The sequence below is a fragment of the Pleurodeles waltl genome, chromosome 9, assembly GCF_031143425.1.
Source record: "Pleurodeles waltl isolate 20211129_DDA chromosome 9, aPleWal1.hap1.20221129, whole genome shotgun sequence".
NCBI classification, from domain to species: domain Eukaryota; kingdom Metazoa; phylum Chordata; class Amphibia; order Caudata; family Salamandridae; genus Pleurodeles; species Pleurodeles waltl.
The window spans coordinates 381590027-381608561 of NC_090448.1; the positions used below are offsets into that span (position 1 = coordinate 381590027).

Consider the following 18535-nt stretch of genomic DNA (forward strand, 5'->3'; position numbering starts at 1 on the left):
GTGTTGGTTGGAAAGGTAGGAGGAGAAGCAGTGGAGGACATTTCCGATGAGTCTCATTTGAGACTTAAAGGGGCAAATTAGGGTGGGATGTTTGATGGAGTCCAAGGTAACTGAGAGGTCCAGCAATGTGAGGAGGCAGGGGTCATCACCCTCTGTGGTCAGGAGGGCATTGTCTATGATTGTATAAGTTAGCAGTCTCTGTGCTGCAGTGTAATCTGAAGCCTGACTGCTAGTCATGCAGAGATGGTTAGCTTTAATGTGATTTTGGAGTTGAACATACACTACTTTTTCAATTTGATTGCTGATGAACAGTAAGTGAGTGATGGGCCAGTAGATGGCGAGAGGTAATCAAGGTCTAGTGTAGGTTTCTTTAGAGTGTGAGGATTTAGCCTATCTTGAGAGCTTTTGGTAGGATTTTGTGCGATACCCCAAATTGCAATATCATCATCAATCCTTTCTATGACTTTTTCATAAGTGAGAAAGGCATTGACATTGGTGAGCTAAAGTGAAAAAGCGTCCCCAGAGAGCTTTGATGATCAGATAAGAAATCATCTTCAGAAGAAGTGGCTTTGAGGGAGTTGAGTAGGTTGGTTAGATTTGGGAGAGATAGGGCTTTGAAAGGTGATCATAGCCGGATTCTTCAGGAAGGAGTACGAGTAAGAGATGAAGCAAGCTTGCAGTTGTCAATGTGCTGTCAGATCTTCAGTATTTTTTCACTGAAGAAGGGATAGATGGTATTTAACTTTTCAAATAAGTGATGTATAGGTGGGTCTGGCAGAGTTGATGCGCTCCCTGATTGTCTTGAAAAGTTTTCTGCTTCTGTTGATGACTTAATTGATTGTGCTTGTATAATGTGACTGTGATGAGCTGTCTGCGTATTACTTGGAGGGATTCCACTCCTTGTGAGGTCTGTTTTTCTCTCATTTTCTATCTTGAGTGAATGGATCATTAATAGTCAGCAGTGTATTAATACCAGAGTGCTGAAGGCTTCGGCTTGCACTTGAATGTTTTCATTGGGGTTTGGAGGTTCACATAGTTTTCCAAAAAAATGCTGAAGTTGTTTAGAAGGGTGTTGGAGTCAAATGTGGAGTTCATACAGTGAGAGATGAGTTCAAGCAATAGGTTATCTAAGGAGAAGTCATTGAAGGATCTGAAGGTTTAGTTTTGTTAATAAATTATATGGCCAAGGTGAGGAGTCCTAATAACCTCTTTTGTATGAATACTATTTGCTCAACTTCTAGAGTGACAACTTTAATACCCTGGAAGTTTAAATATTCTGTGACTGACAAGCATCTGGGTAAGACAAGGAAGGAGAAGAGCCACAGATGATTTGTTCCAGCTCTCCAGTATGACCCATCGTATCCCTACCCTCCCATATCTCATAATGCTAGAAAACAAGGATCATGATTCTCCCCCTTTTTTATTCCCCACTCCATTTTTGGATGGAGTTCAGTCCCTGGTCCAGATCAATTAGGCACTACTGCTGTGACTCCAACCATGACAGATATTGTGCAAACACTGTCCTTACCGTAAAACTTTCCCCCTCACCCCACTGCCTCCACCAACTGATTGGACCTGGGCACCTTGCCTGCCACTTTCCTATTGCCTCCAGTCCCTGCTTTTTCCAGCCTGATCCAGCTGCTACCATTTAACCAAGTGACACAGCCGCTACCTCGGATTTCTTGTCTGGGTTTTCCAGCTCACTGTTTCTAATGCAAGCAAGCCCAGCTGCACCCGTTTCGTGCCAAGCGCCACAACCCCTGGCCCTCCTGCCCCCACAAATACACCATCACAGGGCTCTATACCCTCGACACCAAATGCTGCAACAAACACTGCTGCTACACCAATCCATACTCCACAGTAGGACCTTCGACCTGCACAGAGTGCCACTTCACCTGCCAAAGCACACACTGGCCCCTCCCAACACGCCATAGACACCACCTGAACAAACACACCAACTCGCGTGTGCCCCCTTCTCAAACACGCTCATTATGCAAGCACATCACTGAAATTTAGGGTCCATTAAGAATTTGGGGTTCTGCTTCCACACATGCATTTATCCCATAAAGACCAATCAGCAATATTTTATACCAGTCAATAGCCTTCTTAAAGTGAAAAACAATGAGATATTATGCTGACCAATTGCAAGCATTTAAATCCAGTTCTGCAGCTTCCTATTTTATATGTATAATAATTGATATCCTACAAAGTGGATGTCATACATTTCCAGCGTTCAAGCCTTGGGGTACAGTATATTGATTACACTGGAAAAACTGCACATGCTTTTCAAAAGCAGTCTTCTGAAGCTAGTTTGCTTAAAAATAGTAAGATCAGTGCCCAACTCTAGTCCTTCTCCACCACTTTGTCCATAGCACTTGAAGCAATTCTGTCTTTATGCAAACAAAAGGTGTGCTCATGCCACATAACTGTAAAATAACAATTAGTAGAGCAGAAAGAAAATTTGAACTTGGGGCAATGATACCTCACACAGGCTTGTTTCCAAACACAGAACTAAATACGTGTTCCATATAATTGAGGAAATAATCTCTCCACCCGCATCACAATCCACAAATCAGTCTTTTCCACAACTTTGCAAAGAGATTCTAGTTTTCTTCTACAACAAAGCCTCCAAGTTGAGTCCTCTTGTGCCCTTGATAGAAATTGCTGCCCCTAACACCAGTATTGGAGACTTCTGTTTGTGCAGGGATTTTCTGATACTACACACATTACACACCTGATTGTATGACCAAATGACAGCAAAAACTATTTTGTGTGCAAGGTTTAGGGCTTATAAAACGTGTATGTGCAAAGTCATCAATGTGGCACTTATATCGGTCAGTGGGAAACGATAGGGCTTTGCAGCGTTCTACTGTATGACAAATTGCGCCCCAACCTTTGGAGCTCTTTTAGCAGTCCAGCCAAACCTTTGGTGTAATCAAGCATACATAATAAAATTCCATCCAGATATAGTGACATGACATATATCTGACCACTGATATGAACACCCAGTATCATTCTGGTATGGAGTATGTGGCATGTCAGGGACTCCATTGCCAGAACAAACAGCAAAGTGGGGAAATGACACCCCTGACTTGTCCTGCATTGCACTGAGCAAACATCGGAGTTCAGGTTCCCCTTTTTGAACCAGGCTGTCGCAGCCAAGTGAAGGAGCTGTACCCATCTAATGATAGCATTCCCACAGCCAATGTGTTTTAAGACTGATTACAGGAGGATCCATTCAAGAGAGTCAAAAGCTTTCTCCATGTCTGTGAAGGCTGCAGTCTCTCTGGTGGATCTAGCTTGGTCACTACTAATGATATGAAACGACTGTCTCAAATTTGGTTCTGTGCTATGGCCAGGGACACACACACATTCTAAAATGGCAGCATGCAAAGCAGCGTACTAGCCAAGATCTTCTCCAAGATCTTGCATTCAAAAGAGTGGGGCACAGCCAGCCTTTGGCAACACAACCACCACAGCTTCTTTGGTAGTCTGGTTTAATTGTCCTCTTGAGGGCCAGATGGGAAAGTTCCAAGAGGTGTGTAGTCAGCTGCCCCTGGAATATCTTACAGAACTTAAGGTGAAGCCTGTTGCTGTCCTGAGACTTTCCATTGTACAGCTGCGTCTGAGCTGTTTTGACTTCACCTGGGAAGATTGGTATTTCCAACTCATCCTACTGTTCCTGTTGGGCAAGTCACTGTGTATAGCTTAGATTACAGTCTCTAATGTTACAATACTTAGCCATACATTTTTGATGTCTTATTGTATTGTGTATAATAGAAATTATTATGAAACTAAGTTATTTAGAAAAATACAAAACATATCTGGGGTGTACTCTGTCCGTTCCCACAGTGGAAACAAATGTCTTCCTACTCTTGGCTGGGGTAAATCTCTGAACGCTGCCATGTTAAGATTGCGGTGCGAGAATTGTTTAAACATCAATACTCCAGGGCATGCATGCTCTGGAATGCCCACACTACACATCACAGTACATTCTTTTCCGTGTATTACCGTCTTTGATTATTTCTGATTGTGCATTCACATGTAGTGAACATAAAAAGTGAGTTTGTCCTTGTAAAAGCATGCCAACATTTGTGTGTAAGGCGAACTTGCACTTCATGTGTATAACGTGAGGTTACAACATTTTACTTGATATACTCCTTAAAAAAAAAAAAAAAGCAAATGCACAAATATTGAGTACAAAATCCATATAGAATCTCCTTTCTTTCAAATAATTAGATATTTCGGGACTGCAGATCTGTTTTAAAAAGTGTGAATATCAGAAACGCAGCTCACTCCTCCTGTTTAGGCAAATACAAGGAATATAATGCCAATGAAGTAAGCATTTAAAAGGAAAAACTAGAGAGACCAGAGAGATAAATTATTAAAATTATAAAGTGCCTCCCCTTAAATGGAACACACAAATGCAAATGTTAAAGTTAACACAGTTCTTGACGCTATACTGGTGAGAAATGCAGTCTTACATACGCGCTCACTCACAATTCTGTGGTCATTATATAAAATATATTTATATAGAACAGCAAGCAGGAAACAATGGTTCACTTCTTATATGATTAATTCTATTTCATCCAATTCAAAATGGGTACATCGCTTCCACGAGCGCAAAAACCCTGTATGCTGCAGTCAGATTTCCGAGGAGATCCACACCCAGGAATGGTATAACTCTAACCTCTTTCATTGTTCTGTAGCAGAGCTGCACCTGCCATATGAAAGGCTTCTTAATCGAGGTGCTTCTATACCTGCAGGACCCACCCTCAATTTGTGACAGAAACCAACCAGACCGCTTTCAGCACACTGGTTTCTTGTAAAGCAATTGTCCCCTTTGATATGCAAAAACGCTCGTTTACACATCTTTAGCTGCCCATCCCAAAACCTTACTTCCTTTTCTTCACTGTTGAGAGAACAGTTGACAGAGAGTTCGGTTTTATTTTTTAAAAAGGATCCATAGAATTATTCTTATGTGAGCAACCTTACATCAGCAGGACCAGTTTAATATGTAAGATATTTATACTTTTTTTGCGCCGCATTAGCGTCCTGTTTTGACATAAAAGCGGCGCAAGCTACAAAATATTTGGTATGTTTGCGCCGATTTTACGTCAAAACAGGACGCTAATGCGGCGCAAAAAAAGTATAAATCAGGGGCGTAGTGGCATATGGCAATTTCGTGCAGGTGAACAGCGCCTAAGTAATAAGTAAGTGCCCATTGGAATGTTTTGTTTTATTTAAGCATTTTCCATTCGGATACAATAACTATTAGTCATTTTGGTACAAGTTGGCTCACCAGGCAAACAAATGAACTACACCTGTTCAAAAGGTTATTTTTCTTTTGTTTGCTCCATCAAGATGTATGATTTCTCTTTCAGTGAACGGTTTGCGTCTTTCATTAAAGCGTTTTTAAGGTGCATGGGTTTGTGTTGTCTGTCATTTAAACAATAAAACAAAATATACAAAGTAAACCTGTTGGGTACTTATGTTGTTTACTATGCTGAACAGCAGTTGACACGGTTTATATTATGAATGTGCAAAATTAATGTAATTTTTTATTGTAATTATGCATAATTTCGACTTACTTCCATGAAGTGCAAATCCATCATTCAGCACTATAGTTCATTGTAAAATAGTATAAAATGTGTCCTCACAACTTTTAAAATGCGAATGCATTTGACACTAAAAAAGTGCAAACAACAAAAGCATTGTGCACTGTTATTACAGTGCATCTGCAGTAAATTATTATTGCAAATGGCGTGTGTTTATGCACAGTGGCATAATAGCATAATTTCGGGAATTGTAGCAAGGGTAATGTAGAATTACTGAAACTGCAAATCATGCTGGTGCCATTTAGACTATGCTATCTGCAGGGAGACAGGGCATCAGATTACTAAAGTGTTAAGAGTCCTTGGTGTGTTTAAGACTGCAATACTGGTTCCTGTCTATAGGGGCAGAGCTGAGCAAAAAAATAAACGCACTTTATGTAACACAGTTCCCCATAAGGCAATTTTTTGAAAAGTTGCGAAACTTGGCGAAATGTTTCTGAAGTGATTTTCTATAATTTGGAAGACATTACTTTGTGGGGACTTAGGTTCAGGTCCCTCACAGTGCACTGAGGCCCCCACAGCGTGAGTGTGTTATTACATGAGGGAGAGAGAGGCACTCTCTCACCCCCCCCCCCCCCCCCCCCAAAACCACGCCCTCCTAAATATACACCTTGTCAGTCCTGCAATCTAGTCGATGTGCAGTTTATACTGCCAGAACAATACAGGTAAGGGAACAATTTTGCTGAGGCATAAGCAAACATAAAACGCACACATTTTTGCAGTAGTAACATTAGAAGACCGATCTTCCTCTTTACGATTTGAACTCTTGACATGGAAGGTTTTTTTTTTTTTTTTTTTTTAAACTCTTCCTGTGTTTTTGCCATTGCATCCTCTCAGCCAGTTTGTTGCATCAGATGCCTGAACTGCTATAGATATGCCCAGACGTGGGTGGGTCCTATGCTCACTGTGCCGCATGACACAAGCTACATCTCACTGATGAGACCTAAGTAGGACAAAACACCAGTCTTGGATTGCTAATGTTCCTGTTTGGAGGGGACCTGGCTTGGCATTTGAGGCTAGACGGTTCGTATTGGAGCAGGGCCCAGACTGATTTGCATATGGAGGGTCTCTACTTAGAGTGGCAGGGTGCGTGATAAACCATGGTTATAAATGTTACGCAGAGTAATTGTCAGTAGTTTACATTATTAGCATGCAGTATTCCTGTCACCTCCTTTTTGTGTGTTTAATTCAACTGAACTAACAGACTGAAAATATTCTGTTTTCCTAAACTGTTTTAAAGCTAATAAATGGGATGAATTTAACATCATCCCTAGTATATTCAGCTTACCTACAGCTTGTCAATTTGGATATGATTGCACTTTTCCTATAAAACACAATAACATTTAAAGGGTTTGGTGCTTGTTTTACATGTTGTATGTCTGGGACTTATTCTGCAGTAGCGCCTGCTTGTAATATGCAACCACAGGCCCCGTTTTAGAAGTAGGTGGATCAATATAGCCTTCGGTTTTACTCTGTACAGTGGTCCCTCACAATAACTTACCAGACTGAGATAAGACAATTTAAAAATAACTAAATTCCTTTAAAACAAAGCACAAGAGACTGGGCCTGTTTTACTTATCACAACCATTTCACAGGTCAAAGTATCCAGATGACCAGAGCGCAAACATCTGGGATGAACACAGTAAAAAAGATGCATTTTTAAGCACTAGAATTATTCCCCTAACATGACTTAAACTCAGCCATGTAAACTTTATTACAGATTGGACAGTTATAATGTCTCTTCTGTGATATATGGTGAGGGAGCCCTACATTGTAGGATCTGAAAAATATTTGACCTGTCTGTGCTGCGACCTTAAACTGGACACACACAGTAAAGTCTTGGGTCACATATGAGCTTCAAGCAATAATGCAGCGACTTAGAAACTCTTACTTACGAATCGGTACTCAGAGCTTTAGAGGGAAGAGGTAAATGGGAGCTTTTAGATATGACAGATATGTTTTGATAAGTTACTAGTGCCCTCTAAGCTCCTTTTAGGGCGGCAAGTTTGGGATGATACCTATACCACTCAAGACTCAACATCAGCTGTTTAGATGAGTGTTATATATTTGGCCAGATGTGTAAAAGGTCACTGCTTCCTACAGAAGAACACTAATAAAAATGCTCACAGTAAGCATAAAAAGCAACAATTAACTGTGTTATTTCGATGAGGCACAGCGTATATTTATTTTTGTCATTTAAATGTTAATTTGTTACTGGAAGCCCTTCCTACATGAGGGAGTTACTGCAACAAACTGGGTATACATAAGTGAATTCTGCCGATTCGTGAATAAGAACATATTTCCTGATGTGAATGTATATTTTATTTCCATTTTCGGAGATGATAAAGTAGATGGGCTACTAAGGCTTTATACTGGGTCGAAGAATAACGCATCAACAAGCATTACAGCATAAATACAGCTCAGCAGAAAACATTTCCTTATCTTAGGCTATGAAAAATGCAAGTAAACAACATTCTGGACTTATAGTTTGTTTTTAAGCGATGACGTTTTTGAATTGTGCACACTCGTGAATATTTAACACTGTGCTTACCGTGCTAATATGAAACTTAAGTTCATTTTTTGAGTCTGCGAGTATTTATTTTTTATGTTTTCACTAACATTCATGGTATACATCATCATCAAAAACTGGTTATAATTTCATGCCCCTCCTCTTACAGAGAAGTAAGGTTTCCGGAGTGTAACATGTGCATCCCCAATCCATATGATACTTGTATTCCACAGACTATAGTTAACCTACACATTACACCTGGTGCAGTTTAACTGAATAACTCACAACATCTCTCCTACCAATCTGTAGTCTATAAAGTACAGCTTAGTTCGACAGCGGATGGGGCAGTTAAACGCCGCCTTGCTGTCCATTACCCTGGCATCTCCTGACTGGTCCTAGTACAAACACAGGTGGTATAAAATTGGTATAGAGCCACCACAGTATGAGTATTATGCTCGAGTCTATCTAAAACCTTAATTGAGCCTTTTCAGTTCCCTTGATGATTTTGTGCAAATGTGCTTTAAAATGCACAATTTGCCACACATCCCCTGAAGCAGGTCAGGGTAACCCGAATAGTTTGCAACTTGTAAGCCCCAACCCTCTGTAAAGTTGCTTTACATTTTTTCAGATTTCAATCAATGTTGCACAAGCTCAGATCTGTTGAAGGTACACATTAAAAACCTGTCTCCACCTACACGCGATGTTCAACCTCCAGCAGTGTTTGACAATATGTATCCTTTGCTCAAAAACTCTGTATGTGCACCTTCAAACCCAATGGCAGACAGAAAGGATCTAAAATGGAAGTCACATAATCGGGCATTTTAGGCATATGGTCAATGCCATAATGAATCATAGGTTTCCACCCAAGTCAACACCCAAACAAAAAGAAAATACAGCATACACTTCTGGACCTAACGACTAGGTGATGAAATTATGCTCATCATGGAAATCTAGAAGGGACTTCACACTGCAAACACTCCCAATATTCATGAATGTAGAAAATGTGCCACCTATTTTTTACAGAAATTCTTTGTGGGAGAACCTCAACACCCTCTTGTGAAGTCTTCAACTCTTAGAACCTTGTTACCAATGTTACTGGTCAAGTGTGCATTAAGAGTCACCACTAGCCCCCAGCGTTCCTGAAAACATAATATGAAGAAGTGGAATGGGAAGTTGTGTTTGACCTTGGTCCCACAAAAGCTTTTAACAGATCAGGCCCTGCTCAAAAAGTCTGAGTTACTACCACGTTTGAGACTAACTCTCATTCTCTCTCCCGCTCTACGATTGAGACCACAGAAAAGCAATGCTAAGCAAGCTGCAGGTCACTTTGTCTCCTCAGACTGTGCCTCTCAGATTTTGTTTTGTACTTGTAATTCCAAGTAACCAAATGTGCCCCTTTATGAAGTTTTCTCTTTCCAAAATAATAATTGGAACAGAGATGTTTACTTATTTTTGCGAAAAGATCTGATCTGTATATGCATGCACTGGCCGAGTTGCAATCTTTCAATGGTTTGTTATACTTTATTCGGAAAAAATAAACCTCCAAGATGGATGAGCCCCATGCACCGAGACACCAGCACTCTTGGGGTGAGATTTATATGAATGCAGGGTACTGTGAACTGAGTAGAAAATATCATGTGGTTTGGCTAAATATCTGTTGCTCTCTGAATTCTGGGTGGAGCAGAAATTTGTAAAATTCCTTTTGAAAGTCACTGCAAAAATGCAATCAATGTAATTTATTGGTTCTGCAACTAGCCAAGACCCTTTGATTTTTACTAAAATTATATGTTCAGTACACTTATAGGGGCTTTTAGTCTTCCCTTTGCATCCATTAAATTAATTTTGTAATTCACATTTTTCTTCTGCCCACAGCAATATAGGCATGGGGGCAGACTGTCACCCATTGGCTAACTTCACTGTGAGTGACTGCATTCTGCCCTGTCACACTGAGCACATCCACACCCATATCAATTCCCTTCAGGTGCTAAGGACTGTCATGGGCGTGTTTGTTTTTGAGACCACAAACATTTTTGATTTTAGCCAATGTTTTAGGTTAGACTTTCGAGACCGGTTGTATACAATTTGTGGGCTTAAATTTCACCCACTGCTTTTTTACTCATCGCTTGGATTGTCCTTCCAAAATACTTGCTTGCTAGTAGTGAATCCTTCCTGTTTTCCTTCCATTTTAGGTCAAGCGTAAGCATTGGCCCTCTTGTATACTTTTTGAGTATACTTATACTGTGGGTTCAAAGCAATTTCATTTGATGGAAGAAGTGTCCTTTACAAATCCTTAGTTGCTAGTGGTTGGTCATGCCTCTTTGTCCCTCCTTCTGTGTGGGAGCATGGACCAACTACTGTATAATTACGCATTGTCCTGTTTATCTGGTCTGTAGGGGACTTTTTTTTTTTTTACTTTGTTTCCTGCTCATGTCCTGGGAAGCTTGCCTTTTCATTTGAGGAGCATTCTTGCTCTGCGTTTAGCTTAGATGTAAACAAGACTGTATAAATCAGGCTGTTCTCTTGGTCACATTTGGTCTATGCGAGGGCGGAGGCCCACTTGTTTCTTTAGTCTGTCCCCTTCGTGCTCCATGGTGCTTTGGGTATTTGAGCGCTTTGCAAAAGTACCAATTAAGTCATCTTATTTCCTTTGTCTCTCCTGTACACACTCCATAGCGGCGGGAGAGCAGAAATGCTTCAGTTTTTCTTTTTTAAATTCAGTTTCTCCCCCTAAGTTGTGCCGAAAGGTCAGGGTTTTAGATCACAGCTGCCCCTGCCTAACAGCCCTTCCCCCCCAATCCTCTAACCCAACAAGCGACCTTGAGGCCTCATGGTGCAGGCTGAAGACAAGTGAGCGGCAGCAGTGCAGTCCTGCTTTCCACTGCCACCACGGAAAGCTGCTGCGCCACACACAACTCAGTTACTGTCTCTGGGGCACCGCATGGCCCTTTAATTTTTTTAAGTCTTTCCCCAGCGCTTCTCACATGTCCTCTACGCTGCCTTCCTGCAGCTGAACAGAATGGGGGAAGGGAGTTCAAAGAAAGTACGTTTTAATGCATTGCTTTTATTATGCAAGTGCATGTCAGGTGCCTGTTTTGTCACCCCCTTTAGTAATCTGTGCAGAACTAAATATTTTTTGGGTTTTAAAAGCGAGCACAGTCAGATGAAAATGCAAGTGTTTGTTTTCCTTTTGAAGTGCTGCCTTTTGTTGTCTCACGCTGTGCCTGTCCAGCTGCAGATACACTTGTTAGAATTACCACACAAGTCTTGTGAATAATTTTAATTACACTAGAATATCACTCAAATTAATTGAGCTCTAAAGCGGTGCTAAGGAATTCATAACCTTCCTGACGTCTCAACTACATCGTTCAGGGATCCCTACTTCACAGTACACTGTCCGTGTACCTTTGATTTCTGTTCAGTTATATGCAGAGCCTCTTTAAGCCGTGGACGCAGTAGGCATTGCGGGTAATTCTCCGGGACCCCTAGGTAACATATGAAGTACATAAGCTATATTTTGTTATCATTTGACATTTAAGCATGTCCAACCTTAACCCTCATCCTCTCAGCCATTCAGTGACAAATAAAAAAATCCTTATTTCTGCCTCCCCTCTCATTTTGCCTCTGTATATCCAGCTCTACCTCCCATGAATCTACCGTCTCTGCCTTTACTCTCTACCTCACTTATAGTTTGACTTTCACCTCTGTGCCCAACTCATTCTCTCTGCAGGCACACACAAAACCTCACCTCTGTACCACTCGGTGCCTACCGCTACTTCTCTATCTACCTGAACTCTCTCTGTACCTCGCCCCTCCTCCATTTCAAGTAACTCCACCGCACAACCCTCTCACCGTCCCTCTACCTCTTTCTCTGCTTCATTTTTTCTCTAAATCACCTCTTCCATACTTCTATTTTTCTCTCTGCCTCACTTCTTTTCATCTGACTTGTCTTCACCTTTTATTATTTTGCCTTTTTCTCTCTTGCCTCTCTACTTAGCTTTTCCCTTTATCCCTCTCACATCCTCACCTGTCTTTCTGCCTTGGTGCACTTTATTCGCTCGCTCTCTCTATCTCTACAACTCTCTAAAAATGTACCTATAGCTCCACCTCTTTCTCTACTTACCTCTTTCTCTTTCTGCCTTTGTCTTTTTTCCAGAGTAACTCGCCTTTCTTCTTTGCTTTACTTCTCTCCCCACTTCACAGGTCCCTCTGCCTCATTTTTCTCTACCTCCCTTTGCCTGTTAGGTCACCTCTCTCATCATACTGTTCTGTTTACCTCTCCATCCTATTCTTGTCAGCCCCTGTACCCTTTCTCTATCTTAATAGTCAGAGGTCACTGTCCACCTAATGAATGCATACGTAGAAAGAGGAGAGAGTGGAACAAGGAACGGAGAGTGAATTGCGGAGGGGGAATTGATCAGTTTCACCCATTTGAATGGTGAAAATCCCGAGTAGAGATGAATTGTCACTGTGCATGGAGAATGCCAATTGTGAGGGAGGATTTGTTTGGGATTATGAATACTGAGCAATTAAAGCTAACATTTCAAGCGCTATGTGCATTTTTATACATTAGTGCATTGAACATCCTCCATGATCCTGTCTCCCAATGCCCCCCCTTCCCGTGCAAAAAGCAGCTGGTTAGACACTGAATTCTTTTAAAAATAATGTAGAGAAACTCAATCTAGATCCAAGCACAAAAAGAAATGAAGCTGCTGTCCACGTACTTTTGAAGGTTTCCTTTGACTTTTACCCGGCAGATGCCGGGCAGCCTGAGATTTTAGCTGTTTTTTCCTGCCCCAGTTTCTAAAAGTTTAGCATATAACGATAATTTAAAATTGTTCTGCCTCAGGAAGGTTTGAAGTAGCTGAAAATCGGAAGTACATTTCAAAGTTGCCCACAAAGAGACAGTCACATTTCTTGCACGGTACCCCTAATATCCTTAAGACATACTAATGCTATCAACACCAGAAGACAAACCTAGTTTATTGAACGAAAAAACAGAATTTCCAAAAAACTTTAGTGAAGGAATGTGAAAGGTTATGACACGAAACCCAACAGTCACTGAAATATGATTGTGTGAGCAACGGAAACACAATTCTCCATTCCCCTCCTCCCAGTGCTTTGCAGGACCATAAGAGTTAAGAGCCTTGCATGAAGCTTGTTGTAACGAAACTAAACTGAATTTATTATTTTCTACAGATCTGTCAAATGGAACCAAAGGTATTAGCTTATCTAATATATTCATAAAACAAACTGCCACTTAACCATAGCTAAGATTCAATTTTCCAAACGTTTGCCCCATTTTAGGGTCGAGCACACCAGTGCTCTGGCCTGTTGCAATCTCTCTGTGGGCTTTTAACCACACCTACTCCTGCTATTCATTTTCTGTTGTGCTTGTCTTAAATGCTTAATTTTTATTGGTACATTTTGTGAAATCTCTCCTTTGTGTGCTGAGTTCCCTTCCAGGCGATTTCACTAAGTGAATGTTTTTGTTGGCCATCACACTACGTCACGCTTTCTTCTGTTACAGCGTGTGAAGGCCCCTCCTCCGGTTTGCCTTCCATCCCAGCAGCGATCCTTTCTAGACATTCACGCAGGGAGCCAATAACTCTCATGCTCATGGCAGACGTGAGGCTTTGAACTGACTTGATTCTGTCAACTGTTTTACCTTTCATTTTCAATTTATGTGGCAAGAAAAGTCCATTTAGGAATTTATGACGCTAATAGCTCTAACTCAACCAAACTTGAGACCCATTGCATTGCAAATGCTGGTTTGTCTTGTTTCCTCCCACAGAGCATGGCCCAAGCACTGTATGTCTACGCTTTGGTTCTTTATTTGTTCATTTTGTGGGACTATTTTTTCCCCCTCTGATTCCTACGTGTTTTGGTGGGTGCGTTTTCAGCTTTGACGCCTGTAGCTGCTTGCATTTTATTGCTGCATTCGTCACTCCCACCACCTCCCATGTTGCTGACATTCTTGCATTCATCCTGCTACCTCCCTGCAGCTCCTTGAACATCTGCTCCCCTACAGGACTAGCGCAAAAGGTTAACAGCTGTGCTGTGAAGTGTGTGCTTTCAAATGAAACTGTATTTAAATCACTGACTAGGTGTTGAAGTGACAGTTATGTACAAAAAATGCATGATGTACACTCTGGGTATTTTTGAAATCTATATTTTATCTTAAATCTTTTTGTGAATTTTGTAGCAGTCTATATTATACTGTGTAGAGCAAGTTATAAATAATAACCCACATATTCACACATGCTCTGTCCTCGTAGCACTTTAAATATACACAAGTCACTATTCTCCACTGCACCAACCAATATTTAATTCTGTTCCAGGTGCAATCATGTTATTCTTAATCAGAATGCATGACTCAGTGTGTAATAACTGTATAATTCTTCAATACGTGACCGCACAGCACCCAGGCTAATAGGCTGCATGGCTATACACTTAAAAGGTCCTAAAGGCAAGACCTATTGGCTATGCCAAAGCTTGGTTTTGATTGCCAAGGATGTCACTGTTCCCCAAACAATATTATTTTGCAAAATGTACCACAAAACAAGCATTGACGAAGTCAAAAGGCTGGCAGGCAATGCCAGGCCTACTGGCTTTGACAAAGCTTTATTTTACACATCCAAATTTACCCAGTCTGAGTGATATTTAGTTTCGGATTAAATGTTTGGAGTGTATTTGATTAATATAATGTTTGTAATATTGGTTCTTCTTTTTTCAGTTGCCGCAATTAAATCTATTTCTGGTGAAACTCTTTCCAAGACATCATCCATCAATGGGGACAGCATACTTTTCTCTGCTGAAGAGATGCAGAGAACATTGATATCAGAGGTCAGAATCAAGAACAGTAAGGCCACCACTTCTTTCCTAACTTTTGCTCCTGCAATGGAAAGCCCCCCATCCTGGAGGAGATGGTTCACTACACGTGAGCAGTGCCGACTCTCTCAAGGGAGAATAGGAAACTGGAAGGCTGGGGACCTTCCTGTTAATCACCAGCTTACTGACATTCATGAACATCAGAAAAAGTTAACAAAGCCATGTGGGCTACGCCGCTCCCTGAGTTTGCCAGAGAACATCTCTGAGACAGTGGAGGATGAGCTTTCAGAAGCTCTGCGTGAAGCTACACTGTCATCGCCACCAGGCTGTAAGGAGCTGCAGGAGTCTGACAGATGTGATTCCTCTTTTGGGAACGCAGATATCACAGATGAGAAGCTGGTTAGAGATGCTGATGGGAGTATCCCTTTTGGACCGCAGTCCATCCACATTGATGTGAATCATGACCCCGAAATTCATCATAAACTTGAGCTTGAACTGCCATTGGTACTTCAAAATATGGAGGACAAACAAAGCAATGAGGATAGTGTCTTGGAGAACATTGAAATGGCCAGTCTACAGGTCTCAGGAGGCGAAGCACAACAAAGTGCAAATATATTTTTGGAGAGCCCTTCACCCCCAAAGTGGGAAAATACCTTGCACACAGACAGGTTTCAGAATGGCCATATTTCGAGATTCCACACGTACTCTAAGCCGGTTGCACCAAACAGAAGTGTTCGTAAGTTGGCACTGAACTTGCATTGTTCCCCAGTTCAGCCATATGGGAGTCTTCCTGAGAACAGGGACATGGAAGGTCGAGAAAGAACACTGAGACGCCAAGGAGCTAGAAGGTACGGGCGCTCTCTCAGCCACGAGAGTGCTTTGGCCATAAGGGCTGCAGCGGCCACTTCCCTGAATATTGATGACCCATGTGAGCGATGTGTGGATGTATCACCTTCTCAGATAGAGGCAGATACGGACAGTCAGGTGACTGGTGAAACCGGCATACAGCCCCTAAAGAGCCCTGTGAAATTGGTGAGTGGCTGCAGTCGCCAAATCTTTATCAGTCGAAAGCACATAACTCTGACATTTGGGGGGCCAAGAAGTAGGAGGGAGGAAATTGAGCCCAAATCAGAACAAGATATTTTGGTGAAGAGTCAATTACCGCAGAAACATCCCAGTGTATGCCACGAAAACGTGGATGCTGATTTTGAGAATTCAGATCCCCTACTTTTCACCTGTGAGGCTTCCACCCCAGATTGGCTGGTGAAACACCTTCAGGCTGACCGGCATGTGAATACTGCAGTTCCCTAAATTATCATACGGTAAGGCCTGACCTCGGCGTAGGCAGTGCTGTAGATTTGTGATCCAATGTAAGGAAATTCAAAATTAACTCTGTATCCAATGCATTCCAAGTACGTGCACAGTTTTGTCAAGGGTATCCTGCGTGTAGAAGTGCACTTCCCCTTACCAAAATTCAAGGGAGCAGCCACGTTTCCACTGAGCGCATTATTCTTTGGAGTTTCCGGAACTGAATTCTGATTTACTTCAGTCTCGCTGAGCAGTGTTCCCTTGTTCCACTGTGAGAAACAAAAAAAAAAAACTTTTTCAAGAGTTAAACAGCTCTGAAAAGTTCTACTTGTATGACTGGATTGACATTTTATGGCTGGACTTTGTTTATATTAGTTTATCTCTGGGAATGAGTTTCAATTTTATTATACTTAAAAGGCACTCTAGGCTTGGGATTACTAAAGAACCACAATCTCTTTGCACCTTTTGTCCCTTTTCCTCACTTTGCTTCCTTTGTTGATTTTTTTGGATCCAGCATTATTTCTTGTTTACTGCCCCGCCTCCACTTTCCTCTTTATACCTTTCAAACTTCTTATTTAATTCCAATAATGTTATTTTATTACTATTATGACTTTTAATCTGTCTGTCATTCTCAAAATACTAAAAATGTTTCTCTCAAAACTTTAGAAATACCTTTGTAGAGCAGATCCTGTGCAACTGCCATATCCCACGATTGGTTCCCACTGATTTGCTACTGCGTCTCAGACAATCCTAAAGTTGATAATACTTGCCACAGTATTTTCAGTCGTAGTTGGACAGCGCAGACTGTAGAAAAATATGGTGCACTAGTAAAATAATCTCAACTCGATCAGGAATTCAGTACAGTACAGTAACGCCATAAATTATTTTAATATATAATTGTTTCTCGTCTTCTCTGCTTTCCATGTTCTTTATCTCTTTTTGTTTCTTCTCTCCACCTCTGCTGGTGGGTGCCTGGTTGGCTATGGTGAAGCGTCCACTATGATACATTTGTTCCTCCATAGGCTTGTTGATCTTCTTGAAAGTGATAGGCGTGGGTGGAATTTCTAGGTAACACTCTCTGCCCCCTTTGTAGGCAACATCAGTGGGTAGTCATGTGGAATCCAACTGCTAGGTTGAGAACAGATTTTTCTACTGCACAGCCAGAGAACATTGGGGAAAAATCCAATTCACTTACTATTTATGTCCAAGAGATGCAGAAAAGCCCATACTTTTAGGAAGACATCAGTTGGGCATTGCCCTGTGTCTACTTGTCCAGTTGTCTTTTTAAATATTTTTATACGTCCCCTACACCAGTCTCTTAGCTATTTGGCTGTCTATCTGAAACTGAAAATTGTGTGTGTTGAAAGTCGTTTTAAATGACGGTGATTGTTTTTCCTATCATAATTTATGTATATATTAATTTACCAAAATAAAAATAATTGTTTTTTTTTTTAAAAAGTGTTTGCTTTTTCTGTGAGTTCTCGCATTGTTTATTTTTTCAGAGATGCTATAGCTGTTATGGCATACCAGTGACCTCAATTTCTGAATATGATATCTTGTTATGACTCAGTTAGCCACGTTTGAAACAATAGAGGTTAGGCTGAGTGACGTTTCTTTTCTATTTAACTGTGACCACCTTCCACTAGAGCACTTGGTTAAAGATCCCAGTGGGGCCATCAGAGCCGGCCTTGGTGCCAATCGTTACCTCGGCGGAAAGAAATGTCGCCCTCGCTACTACTAGAGAATAAAATGGGGCTGCAGCTGCATTTTGCAGGATAGTCCCTGGCGAGCTACATCAAAGCAGGGACTTGCCACTGAACACACACCTCCACACCTGTTAGCGCGTCAGACCTTAATAAGTAAACTTACAAGGGGACGCAAATTGGTCACTGAACCTTTTGACTTGTATTAAGAAGTTCTCACCATAGCTCTAGTACATAGTCAATAATACACAATCATTAATCAATGGAGTCAGTAAATGTCACACACCATGACCTTTCAGCCATGAATAACCACACCTTTAGTAACATTTTAATACGTTTATTTCCCTTATTTTACCAATACTGAAGTCATGAAGATTAATCTCAAAAGTCAAATAAGACACATCTATGAACAATGCTAGTTATCCAAAACGGTGGAAGAAACGCAATCAAATCAAACTTTAATCACAATGCATTCTAAAGCTACAGTACAAATCAATAGTCAGTTGGGACAAAGTGTATAATGTACATAGAATTTCAGCAAGATAACTCGTCAATCATTAGTCCCTGTAATT

The 18535-nt window shown here is 41.1% G+C and overlaps 1 protein-coding gene across 2 annotated transcripts in view; it reads left to right on the plus strand.

The window, feature by feature from the left end:
* LOC138259339 (uncharacterized) overlaps window positions 1-17773 on the plus strand; it is a 640620-nt gene extending 622847 nt beyond the window's left edge. For both annotated transcript variants that reach the window (XM_069206979.1, XM_069206981.1), the window contains one exon: window positions 14858-17773. In XM_069206979.1, coding sequence (XP_069063080.1) covers window positions 14858-16263 — 1406 coding nt within the window. In that variant the 3' untranslated portion in view covers window positions 16264-17773. The remainder of the gene's footprint in view (window positions 1-14857) is intronic.
* The last annotated feature ends 762 nt before the right edge of the window (window positions 17774-18535 follow it).